We start from the raw sequence: 27,501 nt of genomic DNA, 5'->3' as shown, positions 1-27,501 counted from the left end.
TATGGCTTATAAAGTGCCTTTGTGAGTGGCTGTCTAGGCACCAAATGGCTAAAGTAAGAAAATGCCAACTTTCCAAAGGTGGCATTTTCAAAATTACAATTTAAAATCCAACTTCATTGTAAATTGTGATGTTAAATTATGAGTTTAGAGACACCAAACTTGACAAACCCTTCTCTTCCAGATTGGTAATTACACCTATAAGATGTAATAAGGTAATCCCAATGTTATCCTATGAGAGAGATAGGCCTTGCCGTAGGGAAAAACTAATTTGGGAGTTTTTCACTAACAGGACGTAATCTTAAAAGTACATGTCCTGCCTTTTACATTCATTGCACCCTACCCTGGGTGTCATATAGGTCCTATGTTATGGGTGATGTGTTAAAAGGAAAAGCTTAGGCCTGGGAAGAGATTTAACATGCCAGGTCGACATGGCAGTTTAAAACTGCACACACAGGCTCTACTACGGCAAGCCTGAAACATGGTTAAGTGGCTATGTAGGTGGGTGACTCAATAACTGCTGAAAACCCACTAGTTGCATTTAATGTACAGGCCCTGGGCACATGTTGCGCACTTTACTAGCGATTTATAAGTAGATTAATATGCCAAAATAGTCCTAACACCAGCAAAAAAACGAGGTCAGAAAATTTAGGGAGGCAGGCAAAAGTTGGGGGGAAGACCACCCTAAGACTGTCAGGTCTAACAGGTCCCTTATGAGTTTGTAGCCTGCTTTGTAAGATACATGATATGCTTAATTGAATATTTTTTTTAAGTAATGTGTTTCCTAATGGCCATACAATGTAAGGTAGTAAGATGGGAACAAATGTGTGATCTTTCACTTAAGCTAGGCATTATTCTAGTTGCTGAATTTTGAATGACCTCCAATTTCATTATCTGATAGAGACTTCTAGTTGCAGATTCCTTACCCTAGAATTTCCCGCAGACCTCAGATTGGATATGGAGATTTTTCTTCGAGCAGTACCCTTGTGCACCGTCAGGTGGCCTCGGTTGACTGTGCGTCCATCGTTGGCGTTTTGGTCGCTGTGATGATGTCGCGGTTGTGTATAGGTGCCACCCCAGCGCGCCTACATCACTTCTTTATTTCCGTGCCAGACGACGCACAGATCTGAAAAAGAGATACCTTCAGTTGCTTTTTGACTGACTTTTTCACCTTTTTGTTGAAGTTTTGACTCTTTTGGTGCATCGAGATTTTTTCCCGTAAGACCGGTTTCAAGGTGTGTGACTCTTGCCACTGCATGATGTTGGTGACAGAGCTGCACCTTGTGTGGTTGTGATGCCTGGAGCACGACCACAACCCGAAGTCATGCTCCGAGTGCCAGGCCATAAATCTGAAGTCTTTGAGGGAGTGGTCCCTACAGCTCATGGCAGCTCGGCTCTCGGCTCCATGTCACTCCCGGTATCATTCGAGAGGAAGGTCATAAGACTGCTTGCGGAGCCACCACCATTCGTCTTCGTCTCACTCCAAGTCCTCAGGACATTGGGGTCACAAGAAGAAGAAGTCGAAGAAGAACAAGCGCTCTTCGACTTCACTCTCTCGCTCGGACCATGAGACGCGAAAGGAGCGTCCTTGGAGCCTGCTTCTGGGTCGGCTCTGTGCCTCCCCGAGTTTCCGGAAGCCAGAGCCACACCTGCCCAACTCAAAGAATTTTAAGAGGCCTTGCGCCTCATTTTTGATGCCCTCAGGCCCAGGAGGGTTGGAGGGGGGCCCCTCTGGTTCCATGCCAGTGGCTTTGGCCTCAGCTCCGGAGGGCACCTCAGGATCTGTTATCACCAGTCATGCTATTGCGACCTTCCCCGGCGCCGGCAAAGACATCAATGCTTCTGACGCTGATTGGGTCCACGATTGGCGTCGACCCAATTCTCATTCTTGACTAAAACCAGGAGCCGGACCGACATCACTCGACACCGATTCCATCTTCGACGGGGCCTATGTTCCCCATGTTGGATCCTGACCCTTATACTTATGGGTACGGGTATGGTGATAGTGTGGAGGGGTCGCTGGACCCTATAGAATTCCAGCTAGAAGATCCTGAAATGGACTGGGCTCAGGAATTGAATGAAGCAAGTGGTCTAGACACCTCTCCTGATGCTGGCATGCTTTCTTACCCTACCGGGGCTACGTAGGAGGAAGCATCCTATTCCATGGTGGTGAGAAGAGCGGCCGATGTCCTGGGCCTCAAGCTGCCTTCTTTGGCAGTCTTGACTAACTTTGTGACTTAGGTGCTTCAGCTTGGGACTTCTACGTCAGAACCCCTTTTGCCCTTTAATGAAGCCCTCATTGATGTCCCTCTGGGCACGGGGTCTAAACCCAGCACAGGGGCTCCTGTCAACAGGAGGACCACCCTCTGCCATAGGCCTGCACCTAAAGACCCTAAATTCCTGACCCAAAACCCTACGCTTGAGAGCTTAGTCATCCAGGCTTCTTCCTCTTTTGGCGCATTCCCATCTGCAACTCTGGATAGGTAATCAAAAACACTGGACCAACTTGGGAAGAAGTTTTTCTCTTCCTCCAGTTTGGCGTTGCGGTCCGTTAACACTGCATGCCTTTTGGACCGCTATTCCCATACTTTATGGGATATGGTCGCACAGGTGCTGCCACAGTTCCCGAAGGAGGCCTGGGCCGTTCTCTCTCAATCCGTTGCTGACGGTAGAGATGCAGCCAAGTTCACAATACGTTGTGGGCTGGACAGGACCGACTCACTAGGCAGATCGGTTGTATCAAAAGTGCCCTTAAGGCGCCAAGTTGGGTTGAGGACCTCTGGCTTTTCGGAGGATGCCCAGCAATGTCTTAAGGACATCCTCTTCAATGACACTGTCTTTTTGGACACAAAGCGAACTCAGCCCTCAAGCGCTTTAAGGAGTCCTGAACTGCAGCTAGGTCTCTTGGCCTCACAGCTGCTCCACGCCCCCCTCAGTCTGCTTTTTGCCCCTTTCGTATCTATGGAAGAGGCGCCCAACGCATCCATTTCCCTCCAGCCACCGTGCCCGCATGCTGCCCAGCCTCTGAGTGGCTGAGGACGCGGGATCCAACATGCCCGTGGATCAGGGAGCCAGCAGTCAGCCCAGTCCACCACCACCCCTGCTGCAGCCGCCAAACCTTTCTAGTCCGTTGCGCCATCCTGGACCAGTTGGAGGCAGGATTTGCCATCACCTGCCCTACTTGGAATCCATCACGACGGGCAGGTGGGTTTTACGAGTAATCTAAAGGGGCTACCCCTTCCCTTTCCAGACTACCCCTCCGGCCATGCCGCCACCCTATGATCGAATGACGGAGGATCACTTGGAACTTGTCCACAAGTAAGTTACGGCTCTCTTGGCCAAGGTAGCCATAGAGGGGGTCCCTGTGCCAGAAATAGGACATGGTTGTAATTCCCGCTACTTTCTGGTGCCCAAAAAGGACAAAGGCTTTCGCCCTATCCTAGACCTCCGGGCCCTCAATCTCTTCCTCAGATAGGAGAAATTCAAAATGCTCACTGTGGCTTAAGTTCTATCTGCCATGGATCCTAAAGACTGGATGGTAGCGTTAGACTTGGAGGATGCTTACTTCCACATTACCGTCCTGCTAGCCCACCAGCGTTACTTTTGGTTCGTGGTAGGTCATGAGCATTTTCAGCTTACTGTGCACCCCTTTGGTCTTACCAGCACACCTCGGGTGTTCACAAAAGTGATGGCGGTGGTCACCACTCGTCTGTGCAATCTAGGAGTTTCAGTCTTTCCCTACCTTGACGACTGGCTGTTGAAGACAGGCTCTCCCCAGGCTGTCGCCTCCCACCGCCAGACTACGACAAACCTCCTGCCTTCACTAGGTTCAATATAAACATGCCAAAGTCACACCTGACTTCCTCTAAGATGCTCCCTTTCATTGGATCTGTTCTGGACACAGTGTAGTTTTGGTCCTATCCTCCCGAGAAGCGGGTCCAGAATATTCAAGCTATGATATCTATGTTTCATCCTCTGTCCTGGGTTTCGGTGAGAATGACTCAGGTTACCTGGCCTCATGGCCTCCTCCAGTGGGGCCTGACATTCCAGTAGGCGCAGCATCAGGGGAATCTCTCCGACATGGTCCAGATCTCAGAGGGAATTGCGCAATATCTTCAGTGGTCCCTTTCGAAACACGATTGGGTCCGAGGCAGGGCCTTCTCCCTTCCCCAACCAGATCTGACAGTAGTGACAGATGCATCACTCCTGGGATGGGGCAGCCACATGGGGGGGGGGGGGAGATCAGAGGTGTCTGTCTCCGGCGGAGACCAGGCTCCACATCAATCTTCTGGAGCTCAGGGTGATCAGGTTTGCATTGAAAGCATTCTTTCCCGCTGTCAAAGGGAAAATGATACAAGTGTTCACGGACAACACCACTGCCATGTGGTACTGCAAAAAGCAGGGAGGGGTGGGGTTGTGGACCCTTTGTCAGGAGGTTCCATGCCTCTGGACATGGCTGGAACAGCAGGCCATATCCCTCAAAACATCTGGTGGGCTCTCTGAACGCCAGAGCTGACAAACTCAGCTGTCAATGTAAGGTCAATCACAAATGACATCTCCATCCGTGGGTGGCGCAAGGTCTCTGTCAGCAGCGGGGAGAGCCTTGGTTAGATCTGTTTGTCTCAGAGAACACGCAATGTCAACTGTTTTGCTTGCTGGAGTTTCCAAGGCAGCACTCGCTCAAGACGCTTTTCATCTGGAGTGGAACTCAGGCCTCCTGTACATCTTCCCGCCAACACCACTTCTGCCCTAGGTTCTCAAGAAGATCAAGAAAGACCAGACCCAAGTAATTCTTGTGCCTCTGGACTGGGCACGAAGAGTGTGGTATCCCGAGCTTCTGAGCATGGCCTCGATTCTGCACTCAGACTGCCTCTTCAGGAGGATCTTCTGTCGCAGTAGCAGGGTATGGTTCTCCACCCAAACCTGTCCAGTCTCCTCCTTCTTGCGTGGAGATTGAATGGCGGCAGTTGACAGCTTTTGACCTTCCGCCTGAAGTCTGTAATGTTATCTTGGCAGCCAGGTGTCCCTCCACCAAAATGGTATACGCATGTTGTTGGAAGTAATTTGTGGCATGGTGTACCAACAAGTCTGTTGATCCCATTTCCGCACCTCTGTCTAAGGTTCTTTTGTTTGTATTCTCTCTTGCCCAGCAGGACTCTGCTTTGGGCACCCTTAAAGGTTATCTGTCTGCCATCTCTGCTTTCCTCAGACTACCAGATCAACCATCCTTGTTTAAATCTCCATTGTTGGGAGGTTTTTCAAGGGGCTTGCCCACATGCTACCACCTACCCCATTCATAATGCTCCAGTGGGACTTGAACTTGGTGCTCACTTATCTTAAGTGTGCTCCCTTTAAGCTCCTTCATAATTGTCCTCTGCGGCTTCTCACTTTAAAGACAGCCTTTCTTATTGCCATCACCTCTGCATGCAGAGTGAGTGAGCTGCAAGTTCTTTCTTTGAAGCCTCCCTTTCTCTCTGCCCATCCTGACAGAGTGGTGATTCGTACCAGGGCCTCTTTCCTCCCTAAGGTGGTCACCCACTTTCATGTAGGACAATCTATCACTTTGCCTACTTTTTACACCCTCCCCCCCACACATCCTTCTCATGAAGAGGCAAGACTCCACCGTCTGGATCCAAAAAGAGCATTGGCGCTCTACCTCAATTGTACCAAAGACTTCTGGGTGGACGATCAACTCTTTGTTGGTTATGTGGGTGCAAAGAAAGGACGGGCGGTGCAGAAAGGACCATCTCTCGATGGGTTGTTCTCTGCTACGCTGTGTGTGCTATGCTTTGGCTAAGAAGCAACCCCTAGAGGGTTTTCGTGCTCACTCTACCAGAGCAACTGCTGCAATCACTGTGTTAACACACGGAGATCCAACACTACTGCCTGGATAGTTAAATCTGCAGAGACGGCTAATTTGGCCGTTTGGTCCTACTGGACTTCTTTTTATGATCTTGGTTCTCAGATCCACCTCCGGGGATGGTATTGATCGGGTATCTAATCTAAGATAAGGAATCTACAACTAGAAGTCTCTATCAGATGAACAAGTTACTTACCTTCGGTAATGAATTATCTGGTAAAAACATATTGTAGTCGCAGATTCCTTACCGGCCCACTTATCCTCCCTACTCTGCGAACTGATTTCTAGGGACAGTGACTTCCCTTTCAGGGCTGAAGTTCTGGGGCACCAGTCTCAGTATTCTTCATGGCTCCTACACATCTGGTGTGGAAAGTTGTGAAAAGAAACTGATGTCAGCACGCCGAGGTGGCGGCTATATACGACTGCAACATCATCACTGCGACCATAACGCCAACAGATGAGTCGACTGATGCCACCTGACAGCGCCCGGGGTACTGCTCAAAGAAAAATCTCCGTATCCAGTCTGACACTTGGGAGAAATTCTTATGTAAGGAATCTGCAACTAGAATATGTGTCTACAAGATAATTAATTACCAAAGGTAAGTAACTTGTTCGATTAAGTCTTTCCTTGACACAGTGCATAACTGTACAGTTTTTTTCCTATAATCTGGAGCACGTAAGGACAATAACTTAGCCAATACCTTTGCAAGACAAAACACATCAGCCCCAATTTATTGATATGTTCTTTAAAACTAATGTTAGTTTTGAAAGTGACTCACAGATTATGAGCACTAGCGATTGACAAATAGAGGGGCCAAAAACAGTGGGCGACCAAGAATCAGACCAGCCAAAGAAGTGTTACAGAATGTTAGTATCTCAGTTTTGTTGAAGTTTAATGTGTGTGTTGCGAGTCCATCCATGTGTCAATAACACTAATTCAGTATTAAATTGCTGTTGCTGCATAGCCTAATCTCCAGTGAGTCAAATAATCAAATTAGTGTCTTCAGCATAGGCTTCAAAACTTAGCCCATTCAGCCAAAAATATATGATGAACCTTGCAAACTACATACATTAAACAACGTGGGGGTAAGAGCTGACACCCTAAGGCGCACCACATATGATAGATTTACCATTTGACAGGAAAAGATGTAAGAAGATGAGATTGGCTGGTCAAAAAGAGCCAATCCAATTTAAGACAGTCTCCCATACTGCTCCCTCAAAGATGGACCCAGAGGATGATAGGTGAGACTGTGTCAAAAGGAGCAGACAATTGGAGAAAGACTATTGCTGCTGCTCCACTCTCATCTATATTGTATCTGATTTCAGTAAGGACAACCACCAAGTTTACCTCTGTGCTATGCCTAGGCCAGAAACCTGCTTGAGCTGGATTACTTTTGTTGGGTGAATTTTGAGAATTGGTCCTTAATCTATGGATGTAAGTTCGATGAGCCTCTAGTGAACCAGCCCAGTTGAGTCTACTGTGGGTTATTGGTATGTTTTTTAACATGAGTTACATCTAAGGTCAGTTTCCAGTCAGAGGGGACCGTTCCTTCAGTCAAAGAAAAATTATATAGTGGAATTAATGGTGGTTTAATCAGTGTGCTAAACCTTTTAAGTATTTTCTAGGTATGGTGGGTGTCTGAATGCATTTTGATGCTCAATATTTGAATGGTTGGAAATTAATTGACGAAGAAAATATTTTAAGCAAGAATTCAATTTTATTATGAAAAATGGAGAGCTGATCCCACAAGTGTTCAGAAGCTCTCATTGAGATTGAATCGGCTCTTGGAGAAGTGAGAGAGTTTAAGATTAGAAAAACCACGGTAGTGTGATTAGTGACAGAGGAAACTGTAGATTGATAATAGACCTGTTGTGGATTTTATTAGATATTTATAGATTTTTAAATGCAGTTTATAGGAGGTTGAGGTGAGCACCGTATGAATGTTGCAAATGGAATTCGGGACGTTTGCAGGCTTTTCTTGGCTTCCACTAGTTCTGACGAGAGCAGGTATGCTAAGGAGTTGCTCGTTGAAAACATAAGGATTTACTTGATGGAAATGTAATGTGTTCACTGAGCAATGGCTTCAATAGCACCACTAAGCCGGTGCCAGCCTCTTCCAGAATTGCCAGTATTAGGACGGCCAACAGTCAATGAGATAGGGCAGGTGTCAAGCAGCTTGGAAGTATAATTGATTCCTTTTCCAAGCTCAAATGAAAATCACCCAGTAACAGGAAACGGGTTGGAAACCCATAGTTGAAAGTAATTAAGCAACTATTTCAATAAAATTGCTAATTAATTTGGGTTCTCCTAAAACAGCATACATTTTATAGGAGCAGAAGAGGAGAGGCCAAGATGAATCTTATACAACTCTGCTTCCAAAAATATGGAAGAAATTACAAAAATATCTCCCTCCCTACCTACTCTGTGTACATGATGAATTCTGTCGATAAGTGCTACACACTCACTAATTTCTGGTGCTAATTCAGCCACATCTCGATGAGTAACAGGATGTGTAGGTTCTGCTCAATAATGAGGCCATGACGTTCCAACCTGTATTTGGAAAATGACCTTGAGCTAATTACCATAAAGGATAACTCGACATAGTAACCAGTGTGCAGTGCACCGAGAAGCCTCGAGAGAGAGGCATCCAGCATGCATAAGCACCGCAACGTTTCTAAATTAAACGTCTGTCTGTTGTAGAGCTAGTGGATGCAAAAGAAGAAGGAGAAACTCACTCCGAAATTTCTACCCTATAATTGCACATGTGCATCTTTTGGAATCATAACACCAAGATAGTGGAATGGGTGGAGATCACTGTTTAGCAACCAGTGCGTACACACTCAACTAGAATGATGAACATAAAAGACAACATGGAGCCCTGTATGTTTTGCTAGAATAGTGGAACTGCGAGAAAAGAAAAAAATAAAGCAATTTAAACCTGTGAATCCATGACAACTAACGGCGAAAAGCATAATAATTAACAAAACACATCGAAACATTAACAACTCACAGCTGGGGCCAGGCTCTCTAAAATCTAAGACTAATAATGAACGTATGCTAATAAAAGATAAAAACCCCTTCACAGCCACTGTGTGTGGCAGGGCCACCATTAGTTGCATGGTGGAGAAATGGTCAATTGGACAGTCAGGATGCAACGTGGGTTGGCATGCCAATGGATAGGGATGAGTTCTGTCAGAGAGGTCAAGGTAGAGAGCCCAGGTCGATGAGCGCGCATAATGGGAAGGGAGCCAGAGGGTGCGCATCAAGTAGTTTGGTGACTGTGTTTCTGATGGTAGAGATTTTTATTGCAAAGTAGGACACATACTCTTGGACTCTTCAGGGTTGGACAACGTAGTAATGGAGCTGTGGAGAGAGTGGGTATTTTGAGTTCCTGTCAGGATGTGAAGAGAAGAGATGAAGGTAGTGTAGGCTTTTGATTCAGTCAGTGTACTGAAAGCATTCTTGTATGGCTCAAGATTCGTTTGATAGTGGGATTCCTTCATTTGTGAAGTCTGGAATGCATTTGGGGTTTTAGCTTGTGAATGGTTGAAGAGATCTGGTTATGGGTTTAGTATGTAGGGAGTGACGATATGCAGTAAATAGTTAAAGTTATAGATTGTAATCAGAGCATTGGTCGACGGAGTTGCCATTTGAGCATAGAATGAGACTGACGTACTTAGTGCAAATCTCTGGGATCTGTAGGTATTTTCACTTTTGAGATGGACGATGTGTTGTTCAAATTGTTGAGTGGTGATATTTGAACTGTGGTGTGGGTTATGGAGTTGTCAGAGATGGAGAACTTGATGGTGGGAGTCAAATGAGTTAAAGAACTGACAACGAGGACGAGTTCAATTGTTTCTGTATATGGTGAAGTGTAGAGGGGATGCTAGCAAGTGAGTGGTCAGCTTCGGCTGCTTGAAGAGATGGTAATTTTTGTTTTTAGGTTTCGCCTGCACAGCGCTTGAGCTATGCTTACTAAGTCTTGTGTTACTAAAAAAAAAAATCTTTAATGAGACTTATAACCCTCCCCTACTTTGCCCCTTACTTAACTGAACTTTCCGATTGTTCATTCAAATATCACCCCAACATTGCTTCAATTTACTTGCTTTTTTATTGGCTAGCAGGTCACTTCCTGCTCTTCCGTTCTCGTTTCTGTTCTGCTTTTGTCGTCCTGTGGAGCATGACCGAAGTCATTTTCTGGTGATTGTTTACTTGTTAATGTTTGTACATGAAAAGATTAACTGAATGCAAGTCAATTTGCGTTAAAATGTGTGTAACATCTCGGCCATCGTGCAATGGAGTATCAAGTGCAGATGTACAGCAAGCAGCGAGTGGGCTCATTGTGTTGTGTTTTTCATTACTTAATTACATTTCTGATCAATAATTGTTGTAAATATTAACATTATTTATTTGTTCGTTTCTTAAATTATCACTCACCCATTTTTTTTTTTTTAAAGAAAAGTCATTTGTAAAATTGGGCAACGTTTTATTTTATTTTTATTCTCTTAGTGACTAACAGTTAGTTACAAGGTCATTTATATTGCAGGCATTAGAGTCATGATTTGAATGGTCCAGCAAGTGCAGTGGCATCAGGACCACAGGGTGTGAGGACCCTTCTAAACACAGATTATTGCTAAATTTTACTACTAAAGATGCTGACTCAAGTTATCTGGCAGGAACTAGGATCATGATTTCAATGGTGCAGCAGGAGCAGTGGCACCGGGAACAAAAGCTCTAGGCACCCCACTAAATACTTATTATTGCTATATTTTGCTACTAAACCAGCAGTCACAAGTGCAGTTAAGGCACTTGGATCATGATTTGGGTGCACTAGCACCAGAGCCAAAAGTTGGTATAACTCCTCTAACACCAAATTTTGCCTGATATCACTACCAAACAGACAGTCACAAGTGCAGTTATCTTGCAGGCAATAGGGTCATCATTTTAGTGATGCAGCAGGTGCAGTGAGGCCGGGGCCAAAAACTCTAGGATCCCCTCTAAACACCAAATATCGTTATATTTTACTACTAAACAGGCAGTCACAAGTGCAGCTACCTTGCAGGCAATAGGTTAATGATTTGAATGGTAGAGCAGGTGCAGTGACACCAGGGCCAAAAATAACCTAACTCCTCTAAACACCAAATATTGCAATGTTGTACTACTAAACAGGCAGTCACAAGTGCAGTTATCTTACAGGCAATAGGGTCATGATTTTACTGGTGCTGCAGGTGCAGTGACACTAGGGCCAAAAGCTCTAGGATCCCCTTTAAACACCAAATATAGTTATATCTTACTACTAAACAGGCAGTCAAAAGTGCAGTCACCTTGCAGACACTAGGGTCATGAATTGAATGGTGCAACAGGCGCAGTGGCATCGGATTCAAAAGTTGCCATAACTCCCCCAAGCACTAAATATTGCAGTATTTTACTACCAAACAGGCAGTTACAAGTGCAGTTATCTTGCAGGAACTAGGGTCATGATTTGAATGGTACAGCAGGTGCAGTGGCATCAGAGCCAAAAGTTGTCTTAGCTCCTCTACACACCAAATATTTCTATATTTTACTACTAAACAGGCAGTCACAATTGTGGTTACCTAGCAGTTAATGGGGGCAGGATTTGAATGGTGCAGCAGGTGCAGTGGCACTTTACTAACTACACATTACTAGTATACTCTAATACAGAGGTCTTCAAACTCGGGGGGCCTCAAGTGATCCCGCGGGGGGCGCCAGAGTATAGCCAAAAGAAGCATAATACAGATAACAGGCCTTTGTTTTAAGCAGAAGCATGTTATTGCATTTTAAAAAATATAACAGTACTTAACTGCAATGTTTAAATAGGTCTAGACATATTTAAACATTGCCATCTTTATAAAACAATTATGAAAAATTCTGAGGGGGGGCCCAATGATCTCTGTTTTTAACTGGGGGGGGCGCGGCATAAAAAAGTTTGGAGACCACTGCTCTAATACAATGCCATATTAAATAAGGTACAAATTATGAGTTTGAACCTTGGGATATTAATTCAAAATATATATCACAATAAACAACTATTAAAGGTTTATCAAATTTAAAACAAACATTTTAACCTTTTTCTAATATTTCTTAATCCAGTTAGTAAGATAGAATGCAAAAGAAAAAACAAAGGCAAAACCTATTGTCTTTGCCAATGCTCTTCTTTAGGTCTGGATTGCAATCCTCGGCCATCATGATAGGGGTGAATAAAGGTGTTGTAATTGCCCAGATGTGTGTGCAGACTCTCAGCAGTCCTCACTGACTACCTAAAAAGCTACTCATCATGTAGTAATCTTTGGGGCATGCTCACATTTGCCACCCTTTGTAGTCTGCATGACTTGATCACATTTGCAGCAATTTCTTTGAAATCCCGTTGGTCATGAAGGGGACCCTTTGGTCAGTAGTAACTATCTAGTACCAGGGACTCTAGGGCATTCTTCCCTTGGCACATTCCAGTGCTTACTTGTGCTCACACTTCTACGCATTTTTAAAACTTCAACTTCTGGAAATCATGTAGACAGAACCATTTGCAGCACCTGTCATACTAGGAAAGGCAAAGCATTGGACAGGTGCTGGAATCTTAAAGAGTATTTTTATAGTACTACTTTCCCAACTCATAAATACTTTTGTGAATCAGTTCTTTTGTTTTTGATGAAAACTTTGCCCCCTATTTCAGCTACTTAAAAGGAATTGTAGTACATGCATAGCCATGTGTTGAAAGGGTTAGCATCACTCTGGTGAACTAGTTATTTAATCAACTTCATTTCCCCCCATTGTCTAAAATCAGACACCTAGATATAATTTTAGATTTTCAGACCACACTGAATATAGTTGGTATACACCTTAATGCTGTCAAGGTTATATTATGCTAACAGCGCATGCCTAAAGATTCCAAAATGCAAAACTTGCTATGGCTCTAAAATGCAGGGGGTGGTTCATTGATCCACCTAAGTTGTGATCATGTGCCATCTGCCTGCTGATCATTGCACAGTCTCCTACATAGTTCAAATTAAATCACTCTCTATAGTATTTAGATCAATAACTCACAAAAAGCCAAGCTCTTTGTCTAAAATGCTGCTTTTATACTTACGTTATACCACTTTATATTTGACCAAAGGACAAAACATAATTGCCATAGTTAAGAAAAATTCACCTGGGGGTCAAGGATTCTCAGTAGAGAGCATCACAATAATGAAACATACTCCCCTTAACATTAAGTTGTCCAGTGACCATGGTCATTGTAAACCATTTACTTTTTTAACACAATAGGTCAACTGGTGGCTATTTTCTCAGTTATCTTTCTGTTTGGGGTTATTCGGATCCCTCACTGCCAAGAAGCCACTTAGGTGGGAAAGCTTAGTGTTACACAATACACACCTTAATGTAACAAAATGTTTGGGTGTGCCGGTGTTCAGTTATGCAGGTTTATTGCTATTTGCAAGTTGACAAAAATGATGTGCAGTGCTTGTAGTAATGAGACTCATGATGTATCTAAAATGTGAAATTTTCATATGTGTCAAATTTTAATTTATATAAGCAAAAAGCTCTTTGTAACTAAGGTCCTAATTTAGAGCTTAGGGGATGAGTTACTCCATCATAAACATCCACCTAACAACTGTATTATATCCTATGACACTTGTAGTTAGGGGGATGGGATATTTGTCACGTTCGTGATGGAGTGACTCATCCGCTAAACTCTAAGTCAGGCTCTCAATTATGGTAATGTTTCTGTTATATCGTAAAACATTTGAAATTCATGTATTAGACAAAAAAATGCAGTGTTTTTTTACTTTGGAGTTGCATGTTTTGCTACTACTGATTGTTATATCATATATTTTCTTCTCAGAAAATGCCAAAAGATACTTGGAAAAAATATGAAACTCTGGGAAGACGAAGTTTACAGATTCAAGAAAATTGGTCAACTCAAAGTTAGTGACAACATAATTGTATTCAAATGAATTATGTACTTCTCTTCTGTAGCTACACTAAGCGACAAAGGCCAGTATGCCAGCTAAAGAATTGGTTATTACATGATAATGGTGTTATGGTAGGTTGGTAATATTTAATTGCTTACTTTTGTTTTTCGAATACACATCAGTAACAAATAAGTTGTAAAGTCCAGAATACAGGAATACAAGTAATAGGTAGAGAGAAGAAGCTAAAGGCATAAGGCAAACTGGAAGTATTAGGTAGAAAGTTTCTGAATTAATTCATGAGAGGTGAAACAGGTGGATTTAAAAAGCCTTTCGAAGGCTAGCAGATCTGGTTGAGTTTTGAGTTAGGAAAGAAGAATGTTCCAAAATCTAGAATCCATGCCAGAGAATAATTGTTTTTGAGCTAAGGGCTTGTTCAAGGATGGTATCTGTAAGAAGAGAAAGTGTGCTCCTGAGACCTGTGTGCCTGAGATCTGCCAAGCTGTCGCACAGAGGATCGCCTTGATGAGGGTGAGGGAAGATAGGTGAACTTCAGCAAGAATATCATTGCCATAGTCCACACAAGATCTGATTAATTTGTGGACCAGCTTTCTCTGTGGATCGACATTAGGACCTTTTTTTAATTTATTTTTTTACAATCTTCAGGGTGTGAGGGGTGGAATTTGTGGATTGGTCCAGTGTTGAAGAAGGAGGGCAAGACTCTTCATTCATGAGTCTGGAGCCACTCAGGTAGGAAATAAATGCCACATGTACAAATATCAGGTTTTGCGACTCACAAATTGCGTGTCTCAAAACGTGATGTACAACAGTGTTAATTACACTGTTTGCGATTCCCAATGGGTCACAAATGACCACCCTCATAAATATCCATAGGTAGGTCAAAATTTGCAACCCCATTGGGAATGGCCACACTCACAGAGGTGGTGGCCTGCTGGGGACAGCAGACCACTATGTCTGTGACTGCTTTTAAATAAAGCAGAGGATTTTATTTAAATGCTTCCCGTTTTCCTTAAAGGAAAATGGGACGCACAAAAAAAAGAAAAAGAAACGTTTTCTTTTAATTTTTTCAGAGCAGGCTGCTGTCCGTGTTTGTTGGTATGTGAATTAGAGCCAGGATGCTGTCAATAGTGAATCCCAAGGATTTTATGGAAAATGAAGCGATGGACGAAAAGATTTTAGAGGAGAGGTCATTTAGTAGGGCTTTGCCCATTTTCTTGATGTTGCTTGAGGTAATGAGAGAAAGTTTTATCCTTTAAGTGTTATGTAGGAGGAAGTTGTTTGATGTACCCTATTGAATTTATGTGAGGCAGGTCTTCATTGTTAGGATGTCCTTTAGATATAATGTCTTCAAATATAGCTGTGTATTGTCAGCGTATTGGTGGATATTAACATCATACTAATTGGGAATATCGGAGTCGGGTTGAAGAAAGAGGTTACGTATGAAGTGGTAATATTGAATCTTGGGATACACTGCAGATCATCCGGGATGGATATGGAGGAGCAGCTGTTGACATTTTTATTACCAGATAATATGATTAAGAAGATGAGATGGAAACAGGGTTAGGACTTAAAAGCAAGGCCCATTTTGTGCTCCATAAAATTCTGCGGTTTTGCGTGATCTGTGGTGTCAGTAGCTACTGAAAGGTCCAGTGGAACCAGGATTCATAGGTAGGATCATCAATGATATGGTAGATGTTGCGCCAGGACAGTCACCGTTGCGGTCTTTGTGCCGAATCCAGATTACCAGGGAATGGGAAGACTGTTTTGATTATCATAATTGGTCATTTGTATGGAGACTCAGTGTTCCAAGGCTTTGCCAGTCAGTGATAGTTTTTAGTGTTTTTAGCTGATATGTCTTCTAGTGTGTAGCACATATTATCACTCCATTATTGTAAAGCATACAAAGCCCTCATGCCTGTTGCAGGCGATATTCATGAAAAAATAGGGTATATTATTGAGGACACTATGGTCAGTGAAACACTTGCTCCAGCAACTAATTATAACAACTGTTAAATCAGTTCTCTGCTCATGTAGGTATTCTTGATAATGGGAGACATCTCCAGCATATCTCAGAGGTGCATGTGTCTTTGTGCTAAAAAAGCAAAGACTCCCAGAGCATAGATTTACGCAGATATAATGTATGAATTACAGGCACCAGTGTTGCATGCTATCAGGCTTAGGGTATCTGTATCCACATGCCTGAGTACTACACTGTCTACACCATATCTATGGAACCTACAAATGGGTATATGTGTTTGACCTGGAAGGGGCAAGACAAAAGAAACCTCAATTCCAGTGTAGGGATTGTTTTGAATGTTTTCTTCTTTTTGTTCTGTTGATTCGAATATTAAATAATAAAATGTATTGTGCATTTAGGTGCAGGAATTCACCAGTAGGCAAATATGGTCGAGGGCAGTGATCAGCATGGCCTGAATTATAGGTGTTGGGTCTGTTTCTTCTGTTGATTTCTCAGTTGATTTATCTTAGAGTTTTTCAATATAAACATATCGCAAACGGAAACCAACTGATTGAGTGATCTACATAGTGAGAAAATAATGCAGTTACATTGAAAGACTTGTTATAGAATGGTCATATTTATTAACTTGAAATACTCGCTGAGAATTAGTGGTTCTGCGATGAGAAGAACACAGATACCTTAACCAGTTTGTCTCTATGTCAGTTGTCTTTCATGCACTGATTTTCTGAACAGTTGGTTTGTCAATTTTGGCCAATTTTGGAATTCTGGGTGCAGATGTAGTAACTCAAGGGATCATATCACACGTCCCTGATGTGTTGAATACCAATATTGTTTTGTTTGCCTTTTTACACTGTGATGGGGTGGGCTTGTGTTTTGTGGGTGAGGAAGACTAGCGGGAACCAGTATTGGTGTAGTAAATTGGTGTGTGTATGTTAGTTGTTTTTCATAATTAACCTTGCCAAGCCCAGCATGTATAAAGTTTTGTGTGTAGCTTGAGGAACAGATGTTAGATCTGTCTTCTGAGGCTATGATTTACTTTTCTCTGTACATATACTTGTGCCTCTTTGTTGTGTTATATCTCTCTTAAAGCCCATTTATATTTCACTATATTGTGTAGATAGACTGGCACAATAGTTTCATACATATAGACTATAATCCATATATATATATATATATATATATATATATATATATACATACATACACACACACACTGAAAAAGCAGAGGTTCAGAGGTTAAAGTAATGTTATAGTTTGGAGAATTTCTCAGTTGACAGCATTGTTTTGAACTAAAAAAAAAAAAAAAAAAAAAAAAAAATTCAGCAGTTATAGTTAGCCAGCACTAACTATAACTTTCTCCCCGCCATGCTCTGCTTATGGACCTCACAGATTACATTGCTTATGACGTTCTATGACATCATTGATGACATAATCCAAATGTAATTTTCCCACATATTGCTGTGTACATTACTACGACATAACACATAGCATGGTTCACATTAGCAATCACCCACAGATATACGAAAATTACTCCAGTATTGGAACTTTCATAGATTCACATGCTTGAATCATTCCCCGTTGTCGAGATGGGAGCCCTAGGCCTCTTTATGTTAACAGTCTATCAGAGTCATTTTTAGGAAAAGGACCAAACTTGAGCATCCACCAATCAGACGACACCACCCTCTAGAATCCTCCTGAGAGAAGCTCCAGCACCTCAGATTTTCTACTGCACGTCGTGCTAGGGAGTCTCCTCAGAGCTCTGCTATTTATTCACACCTTTTGGATTAGCTTGAACATATTTTTCTCTGCGAAAAACTTCTTTGAACTGATTGGAATAACACCTTCAACATGTCTGACAAAGAGAAGAAGGGTTTATTCAGAAATTGCAAAACTTGTGGTAAGAAGAGACTACATTCTGAAGACCTTCATAAGGATTGTATATACTGCCTCTATCCAGACCACTCAGCCAAGGACTGTAAGGTTTGTCATATCTTTTTCCTCTAAGACTCTTAAGGATAGAGAAGGCAGATTATTGATTTGGCTGCAAAAACTTAAATACAGAGAGAATCCAGTCTCTGACTCTGATAGTGATGACTCTTCAATATCTAAAAAGTCATTAAAAAGGGCGAGATCAGATATCAGATCTCACTCCCAACAATCGAGAAAAGCCCACAAAAAGACTGCCTCAGGGTCTTACAAGGGCCTCAGCCCATCTACTCCACCTCAAAAATACTCCAGGAAAGGGGGAGAGAGGTCATGCCAGCAGTTCTGAGAGACATAAAAAGTCATCCTCTGTATCTCCATCTGTGCCTTTCAAAAGGCCTTCATATACTTCTACAAAAAAGGTACTGTCGACGACGGCCTCATTGTCGACGAGACCGTCGGGGAGTGCTTTTTCACCGCCAATGACAACTTACACCCTTCCACCGTCGACGACAGTTCTGACGACAACATCGTCGACAACGAGTGCCCCACAGTCGACGAGAGCGGCATCGACGACCTCATCATCGACGAACGTCTACACCTCATCATCGTCGACGGCGGTTATGACAGTATCGGCTTTACCATCGTCGACGGCCTCGTCCACGGTAGACTCTTCGGTAAGGCTGTCATCGATCAAAATTTCCATGCGTTCGTCATCGACGACTCCACCGTCGACGAAGACCGTGTCTGCGCCGTCGACCACACCGTCGACGAGGGAAAAACATCATAAAACACATGAAAGACTTACCCCAAAGCACACCTCACCTATTAAGGTGACCTCTCTCATACCAGTGCACTTGTTAGAGGGAGATGAAGACTCTGACGACGAGGGACCATTTGGGGCAGCCCATAGCCCATCTCAATTAAACGTCAAATATCAGGACGACGTATTTGATGAAACCTATGACCCTCAATTCTATGGAGGAGACCAACAATATCAAGAAGGGGCGTACATTCCAACCTCTTTACAAACTGACCTCTGAGCAATGCTGACTGATTACAGCAGGCGTTTTCCTCCTCAAGGGGAGCAACCTCCTCCATTGCCCATCTCCGGGGTTACCACTCTACGTCAGAGACCGGCCTCTTTACCTCTAACAAATGTGGCTACGCCGGATATGACTTTATCTCAGGACACTGACATGTCGGAAGGTGATCACGAAGAAGGGGAGCTCCTTGACACTCATTCCGAGTGGGAAGAATACATTATTCCTGCTCCTCCTTCTCCTTTCCAATCAAAGGTAGAGTTCCCTCCAGACGACATCGGAGGGTTTCATAATCTCCTGGAAAGAGCAGCTAAGCGTTTCGCTTTGCCAATGCCGTCAAAACAGACAGATTGTTTTCTTTATCATTTTAAAGAGCAGTTTCAAAAATCTGTGCGCTCTATTCCGCTGGTCAGCTACTTATGGGAAGAAGGCCTAAAAGTGATGCACAATCCTGCTACTGTCACAGCAGTGCTGCCTCGTTTGGACAAAAAATACAAGGCACCAGACGATGCCCCAGCATGTCTAATTGGTCATCCTCATCTGGACTCAGTGGTGGCTCAGGTGGCACAGAGGAAGTCCAAGAATCCGTCTGCTCCGATTTCTGCACCTCCAGACAAAGAAGGTAGACGGCTAGACAACATTGGGAAGAGGTTCTCCTTGATGGCTAGCCTAGTGATAAGAGCTGATAGCTCACCAGCGGTGTTAGCCAGGTTCGACATACAGCTATGGGCAGACATCGCCCCACATATTGACCAGTTGCCGGAGGACGGAAGATCAGAGGCAAAGAAGACGTTGCAAGAAGGTCAGCGCACATCAGCGGAACTCATAGACTGTGCAATGGACATAGCCACAACGGCATTTCAACAGCTCGCAGGTGCGGCTGTACTTAGGAGACAAGGTTGGCTAACGGCTATATCATTCCGGCCTGAGGTACAGAATAAGATTTTAGACCTACCTTTTGATGGCCAGGCATTATTTGGTAAACATATTGAGGCTTTACAATCTATCAAATCTGACACTGATACGGCAAGATCATTAGGGACTCTCCAGTTTCGAAAGCCTTCCTTTCGAGCTAGAGGACGTGGACAGCCTTCATATACAGGAGGATATCAGCTGTATAGATATTCAACCTATCCTTCCTCATCTCACCAGTTCCGTCAATATTACCCACAAAGGCAGCCACCGCAAGCAGCTTATGGTAGATCTGTCAATAGGGGATGCTCAACTCGCCCTGCAAAGACTCGGCTCGTAGAGCCTGATACATCCGAGGCGCCGGCTACACCCAACTCTCCTCCTCTGGTTCTAGGCGGAAGGATATCCCTGTTCCTCAAGCAATGGAAAATCATCACATCAGAGAAGTAGGTCCTCCAATTAGTGAAACAGGGCCACACTCTGGAGTTTATCCAACTGCCTCCCTCCAATCCTCCTCGCAGGACTCCTTCAAGGTACCCAGAACAACTCAAGAGGGAGATCAACAAGATGCTCCTCAAAGGAGCTATAGAAAAGGTACCTCGGTCACAGCGAGGAAGAGGGTTTTATTCCAGGTTCTTTCTCATTCGCAAGAAGTGGAAAGATTGGAGCCCGATCCTCGACCTAAGGGAACTAAACATCTACTTAAAAAAGCAGTTGTTCCGCATGATAAGCCTGCAGGGTGTCCTCTTGCGTCTGAAACAGGGAGATTTCATGTCTACACTAGATCTAAAAGACGCATATTTCCACATTCCCATCCACCCTACCCACAGACAATACCTGAGATTCATGGTAGCCGGAAGCCATTTTCAATTTCGTGTCCTCCCTTTTGGCCTAAAATTAGCTCCCAGGATATTCACCAAATGCCTAGCGCCAATCGCAACCTTCCTCAGGAGGAGGAAACACCAAATATTTCCATATCTCGACGATTGGCTGATAAAAGCAAGCACCTACGCAGGAGCGCGCAGATCAACAAGAAGGGGCGTTTCCTCGCTAAGCAGTTTAGGCCTCACCATCAACTGGGAGAAGTCCAAACCTCTGCCAGCATGCAGTATCACCTTTTTAGGGGCAAACCTGGACGCGCAATCCACCATGGCGTGTCCCACAGTAGAGAGGCAACAAAAGTTACTGACACTAGCAAAGTCAATACATGAAAGAAGCTGCGTTTCTGTTCGCCTGTTCAAATCCCTGTTGGGCATGATGTCATCAAGCATACCTCTGATTCCTCTCTGCAGACTAAAAATGTGACCGCTACAGGAGCAACTCAACCGTCAATGGCTCCAGGTTTCGGGAAGCTTCGAAGATCGAATAAACATAACCCCAGCAATAGCCAAAGCCCTGACATGGTGGTCTCAAAAGCATCATCTGTCCATCGGCCTTTCCTTTTTACATTGTCCAGCTCCATGGACCATCACTACGGACGCATCTCTGGAGGGCTGGGGAACCGTGTTGCAGGATCTTCAAGTAAGTGGCATGTGGCCACTAGAGTTGAGAGTGATGCACATCAGTCTGCTAGAGCTCAGAGCAGTTTATCTCGCTTTGCAGGCTTTTCTCCAGAAAATAGCAGGATCCTACGTAGTAATAAGAACAGACAACACCACTACAATGCATTACCTCAACAAACAAGGAGGCACGAGATCTCTCACCTTCTCCAAGGAAGCCCAAAGAATTTGGAATTGGGCCTCGCAGCAAGGCATCACACTCACAGCTGTGCATTTGCCGGGGATAGAGAACAAAATAGCGGACTCGCTCAGCAGGCAAAGATCGAGCTGCCACGAGTGGGAGCTGGACCAGTCCACAGTGGACTACTTCTTTTCCCAGTGGGGAACGCCAGCAATAGACCTGTTTGCCAACAAGTGGAACGCCAAATGCCAGTACTTCGCAAGCTGGCATCACTAAAAGGGATCTTGGGGGAATGCGTTTTCCATAGTTTGGTCAAACATCTTTGCTTACGCCTTTTCTCCAATTCCATTGATCCCAAGAGTCCTCACGAAGATGAAGGCAGAGCCGTGTATTCTGATATTGATAGCTCCCTACTGGCCTCGCCAATACTGGTTTGCGGAGCTGCTTCTTCTATCAATGAAGCCTCACATTCCACTGAAACCGTCTCCACAATTACTAACGATGAACAAAGGACAAGTAGCGCACCCGGATCCTCAGTCGATGCGATTGTCAGCATGGCTCCTGGGCAAAGGGAGTTTGCACATCTGAATATCCCACAGGAATGTAGGGACATTTTGTCCAGAGCTAGAGCGGATAGCACTAATAAGGCTTACTCTTGCAAATAGAAAAGATTTTGTTTCTCGTGTCATCAGCGCCAAATTGATCCACTATCCTCACCGCCGGAACAAATATTGCTGTATTTATTGCATTTAGCGTAAAGCCAGCCTGGCACATTCCTCCATAAAGGTACATCTGGCGGCAATAGCATCATACAGATGCTCAGACTCTTCACCCTCGCTGTATTCCTCTCGTCCAATCAAATGGTTTTTAAAAAGGACTTTTCAGGGTCTTTCCTCCATTCAGACCTCCTCCTCCCTCGTGGAACCTGAATATTGTTTAAGCACAGTTGATGAAGTATCCGTTTGAACTGATTCATCGAGCCTCTCTGAAATTACTTTCTTGGAAGGTTGCTTTACTGGTGGCTCTCACATCAGCCAGACGTGTCAGTGAGGTACAGGCCCCTCTCCATACAAGAGCCAATTTTACAGATTAAACAAGACAGACTACTGCTGTGCACAAACCCGCATTTCATCCAGAAGGTCCCTTCGGACTTACACATCAACAAGCCCTTAGTTTTCAAAACCTTTTTTCCACATCCTTCTACTCCTGTGGAAAGAGCATTACACTCCATAGACGTTAAGAGATGTGTTCAATTCTGCCATTCTGGCTTTCCCGCTGGGCTGGCGGGCGACCGCCAGAAGGCCGCCCGCCAGCCCAGCGGGAAACCCCTTCCCACGAGGAAGCCGGCTCCGAATGGAGCCGGCGGAGTGGGAAGGTGCGACGGGTGCAGTTGCACCCGTCGCGAATTTCAGTGTCTGCTAAGCAGACACTGAAATTCTTTGTGGGGCCCTCTTACGGGGGCCCCACGACACCCCATACCGCCATCCTGTTCCTGGCGGGCGAACCGCCAGGAACAGGATGGCGGTATGGGGTGTCGGAATCCCCATGGCGGCGCAGCAAGATGTGCCGCCATGGAGGATTCCTGAGGGCACGGAAAACCGGAGGGAGACTGCCGGTTTTCCCTTTCTGACCGCGGCCAAACCGCCGCGGTCAGAATGCCCTTGAGAGCACCGCCAGCCTGTTGGCGGTGCTCTCGTGGTCGTTGACCCTGGCGGTCAATGACCGCCAGGGTCAGAATGACCCCCTAAGTCCTTTCGCCGCTCTAATCAATTGTTCGTAGCTTATAGTGCACCCAGACGAGGCCAACCACTCTCCAAGCAGAGTATATTCAGATGGATCGCCTCAACCATTCGATTCTGCCATCAAGCAGCGTGTAAACCTCTGCATTCATCAGTACGCGCTCATTCTACGCGGGCAGTTTCTTCCTCAGCAGCGCTGTTTGCGGGGGTTTCTCTGCAAGACATTTGCAGAGCAGCAACATGGAAGAGCTGCCATACATTTACAAGGCATTACTACTTGGAATCACTATCTCAAGGAGAGGTAGCAGTGGGCCAAGCAGTCCTCAGGAACCTCTTCAGGTGAAGGTGAGCCATCTCTTCCATCCCTCCATCCTAGATCAGGTATGCACATTGTTTATGTCTCTTATTTTCGGCTACAGATTCAAGGCTTTTCATGTTTAAAAAAAGGGAAATAGAGAAAAGTAAAGAGAAGTAAAGATGGGATTGACATACGGTATTTTGTTTGAAGTATTCCTTTATATATTTTTATATATATATATACATATATATATATATATCTCATAAAAAAGTCTCTGAATGCAGGTGCTCTACACAGCGGTCCTGGATGGGCTCCGAGAAGCCCTAATACAACTTCCAACACTCCTTTAAATTTCAGGAGAACCAGGACACCTCCAAAGTGAAATTTTAATTTATTTCAGCACAAACATCCAACGCGTTTCGGAGTAAGGCTGTTGCCGAAACGCGTTGGATGTTTGTGCTGAAATAAATTAAAATTTCACTTTTGAGGTGTCCTGGTTCTCCTGATATTTAAAGGAGTGTTGGAAGTTATATATATATATATATATATATATATATATATATATATATATATATGTGTTTTCTATGTGCAGGTGTTTTGTGACATACATGGTTACAATGGTACAATGTGCATAAGTACTGCTCACTACTCTGATTCAAGTATGTGAATCTATGAAAGTTCCAATACTGGAGTAAGAAAATTAGTTACTTACCTGTAACTGTAGTTCTCCAGTATTGGAATCTTTCATAGATTCACATGCGACCCACCCACCTCCCCGGAGAAGCTCACTTTCACCTTCCTCTCTCTCTCTTTTTCCTCTCTTTAACGCACTTGTGCTTGGAAAATCTGAGGTGCTGGAGCTTCTCTCAGGAGGATTCTAGAGGTTGGTGTTGTCTGATTGGTGGATGCTCAAGTTTGGTCCTTTTCCTAAAAATGACTCCGATAGACTGTTAAATTGAAGAGGCCTAGGGCCCTTTTGTTAATATATTTCAACACTACTTGTGTAATTTTTACAGGGGGCTCCCATCTCAACGACGGGGAATGATTCAAGCATGTGAATCTATTAAAGATTCCAATACTGGAGAACTACAGTTACAGGTAAGTAACTAATTTTCATCCTCTTGGAGTATGGTGTTTAATCTAAATGCAACTGTTTAGAGAAAGCCAAAATAGTGAATGCAATTGCAAAACAAATGGCCTACTACGAACAACTTTTGTCTGTATGAAACCGCTAACACACGCCAAACTACTTTAAGAAATTAAGTTGATATCAATGGAGAACTGATTACTCTAAATAGTGTTTCCTCTGTAGAGATAGTTTATTCTTAGCACACTTTGTAAACAGTGCAACATTCATGAGAAATACAGTACAGCGAATTAAACAATATCAACTAAGATCAGTGAACACTCTATGCAACAATTGTCAAAAAATACACTATTTACTAAAAATAACCAAGATCTGAAGGTGGTAAAGATCAATCTACCTGCACACTTCATACTGTAGGGAATTTTTTTACAGACAGCCCATCTTTTAAAGATGCCTGTGTATGTAGGTTAGTAGCTGGTGCACACAGTCCTGTAACTTATGTAGAAATTGTCATGCTGGCACAAGTTTGTCTAATAACTTAAGGCTGCTTACAAAAGTTAGTATCTACTATGTAGAATCTTACTCTTGTTCAAACCATTTTCTGTAGAACCTAAAAAACTTGTGTAGAATTGTTAGAAATGGGGTCTTTGGTTGACAGTCAGGTTGCCTCCTGTCCAAGAAAGGACTATCACTCTAGTCAGGGTAAAGAGGAACACGTCTGGTTAACCCCTGGTTACCCCCTTGGTAGCTTGGCACGAGCAGAAAGGCTTAACCCAGAAGCAATCTGTAAAGTATTTGTACCAACACACACAGTAATACAGTGAAGCACTCCAAAATGGACACCATATAGGTTTAGAAAAATAGTAAATATTTATCCAAGTAGGACAAGACCAAATGTGATAAAAATCCACAATGAAAAATATGGCTTTAGCAATTCAAAACACAAAAATAGCGCCTAGGATCACCAATGCTGTAATTTTATGTTAAGCGTCATTGTAACGGAGTCGTTTTCCACAATACAACACCACTGGTGCCGTTTTTGGAGTCCCACAGACCCCCAGGTGCAGTACCTTAGCAAAAAGGGTGGAAAACAGGCCGGTGCACGGAGTCAGGGAACGAGGCATAGCTGAATCCGATGCAGTGTCGGTTCCGGTGCTGTGAGGTGAAGGAGCGTAGGCATCAAAAAGAGGTGTTGGGTCCTTGTTGCAGAGTGGTGGAGGTGAGGCGGCGTCGGTTGCGGGGAATCGGTCCCTGGCACCTCTGGCAAAGTCTAAGTCCGGCGAAGTCACGATGTTGCGGGGCAAACTCACTGGGTCGTGGTCACGTTGCAGGGTCACAGGTGCTGCGGCAGAGTCGGGTGTCACGAACATCTAGGTTACAACACTCTGATCTTGTGAGTTCTTGGGCCATCAGTGGTGTCGGTGGCGCTGAGCCTGCGATGTCAGTGGGGTCATCATGCTTCTGCGAGGTCCACGGCTTCAGGTGCAGGCAGCGTGATGGGTTCCATGCAGCAGCATCCTTGCGAAGTCACACAATGTCGCCCGATGTCGTTTCACTGGAATTTTGACCAGATTTCACTCTCAGCTCCCCAGGAATTGGAATGGCACCCTCTGACAAGTTAGAGTCCACAGCATGCAGACTCGGAGACTGGTTGATGAAGCCTTTGCTGTCTCTGAGACTTCAGAAACAGGGGGCAAGCTCAGGCCAAGCCCTTGGAGATACCTCTCAAGCAGGAATGCACAAAAACGTCCAGTCTTTGTCCTTTTTCACATGCTGAAGAAGCAACTGCAGGATATCCCAACAAAGTACAGTCACAGGCAGGGGCAGCACTTCTCCACAGCTCTTCTCCTGGCAGAGGTTCCTCTTGAATCCTTGAAGTAATCTGAAAATCTGGGGTTTTGGGTCCACTACGTATACCCCTTTCTGCCTTTGAAGTAGGCAAACTTCAAAGGAAAGTCTCTGTTGTTCACAAGATCCTGCCTTGCCCAGGTGTGGCCCCAGACACACACCAGGGGGTTGGAGACTACATTGTGTGAGGGCAGGCACAGCCCATTCAGGTGGAAGTGACCACTCCCCCCCTCCACTCTTACTCAGATGGCCCATAGGGATATGTCCAGGCTACACCCCAGCTTCCTTTGTGTCTAGTGGAGATTCACAAACAGGCCAACTGTCAGTCTGACCCGGACAGGGAATACACAAGCAGGCAGAGTCACAGAATGGCTTAAGCAAGAAAATGCCCACGTTCTAAAAGTGGTATTTTCAAACAGACAATTTAAAAACAACTGTACCAAAAGATGTATTTTCAAATTGTGAGTTTAGAGACCCCAAACTCCAGATTTGCATCTGCTCTCAAAGGTAAACTGAAATTAAAAGTTATTTAAAGGCAGCCCCCATGTTAACCTATGAGAGAGATAGGCCTTGCAACAGTGAAAACCGAATTTAGAAGTATTTCACTGTTAGGACATGTAAAACACACCAATACATGTCCCTCCTTTAACATATACTGCACCCTGCCCATGGGGCAACCTAGGGCCTACCTTAGGGGTGCCTTACAGGTATAAAAAGGGAAGGTTTTGGGCCTGACAAGTGGGTACACTTGCCAGGTCAAATTGGCAGTTTAAATAAAACTGCACACACAGGCACTGCAGTGGCAGGCCTGAGCCATGTTTACAGGGTTACTCATGTGGGTGGTACAATCAGTGCTACAGGCTCACTAGTAGCAATTGATTTACAGGCCCTGGGCACCTCTAGTGTACTTTACTAGGGACTTACTAGTAAATAAAATATGCCAATCATGGAAAAACCAATCACCAATACAATTTACACAGAGAGCATATACATTTTAGCACTGGTTAGCAGTGGTAAAGTGCCCAGAGTCCTAAAGCCAACAAAAACTGTTCAGAAAGAATAGGAGGAAAGAGGCAAAATGTTTGGGGATGACCCTGCAAAAAGGGCCAGGTACAACAAGAACATAAGGAACACAAGTCAACTGTCACCTGCACACAGAGTTACTCTTCAACACAAAGATGTATAGCAT

The 27,501-nt window shown here is 44.2% G+C and overlaps 1 protein-coding gene across 1 annotated transcript in view; it reads left to right on the top strand.

The window, feature by feature from the left end:
- VPS41 (VPS41 subunit of HOPS complex) overlaps positions 1-27,501 on the top strand; it is a 769,622-nt gene that overhangs the window by 423,662 nt on the left and 318,459 nt on the right. Inside the window, exon 16 of the mRNA XM_069215796.1 lies at positions 13,717-13,798. Within this exon, the coding sequence (XP_069071897.1) occupies positions 13,717-13,798 (82 nt within the window). The remainder of the gene's footprint in view (positions 1-13,716; positions 13,799-27,501) is intronic.

This window comes from Pleurodeles waltl, chromosome 2_1, assembly GCF_031143425.1.
Source record: "Pleurodeles waltl isolate 20211129_DDA chromosome 2_1, aPleWal1.hap1.20221129, whole genome shotgun sequence".
NCBI lineage: Eukaryota > Metazoa > Chordata > Amphibia > Caudata > Salamandridae > Pleurodeles > Pleurodeles waltl.
The sequence above is the reverse complement of the archived record's forward strand: the minus strand, read 5'-3'. Positions and strand labels throughout refer to the sequence as shown.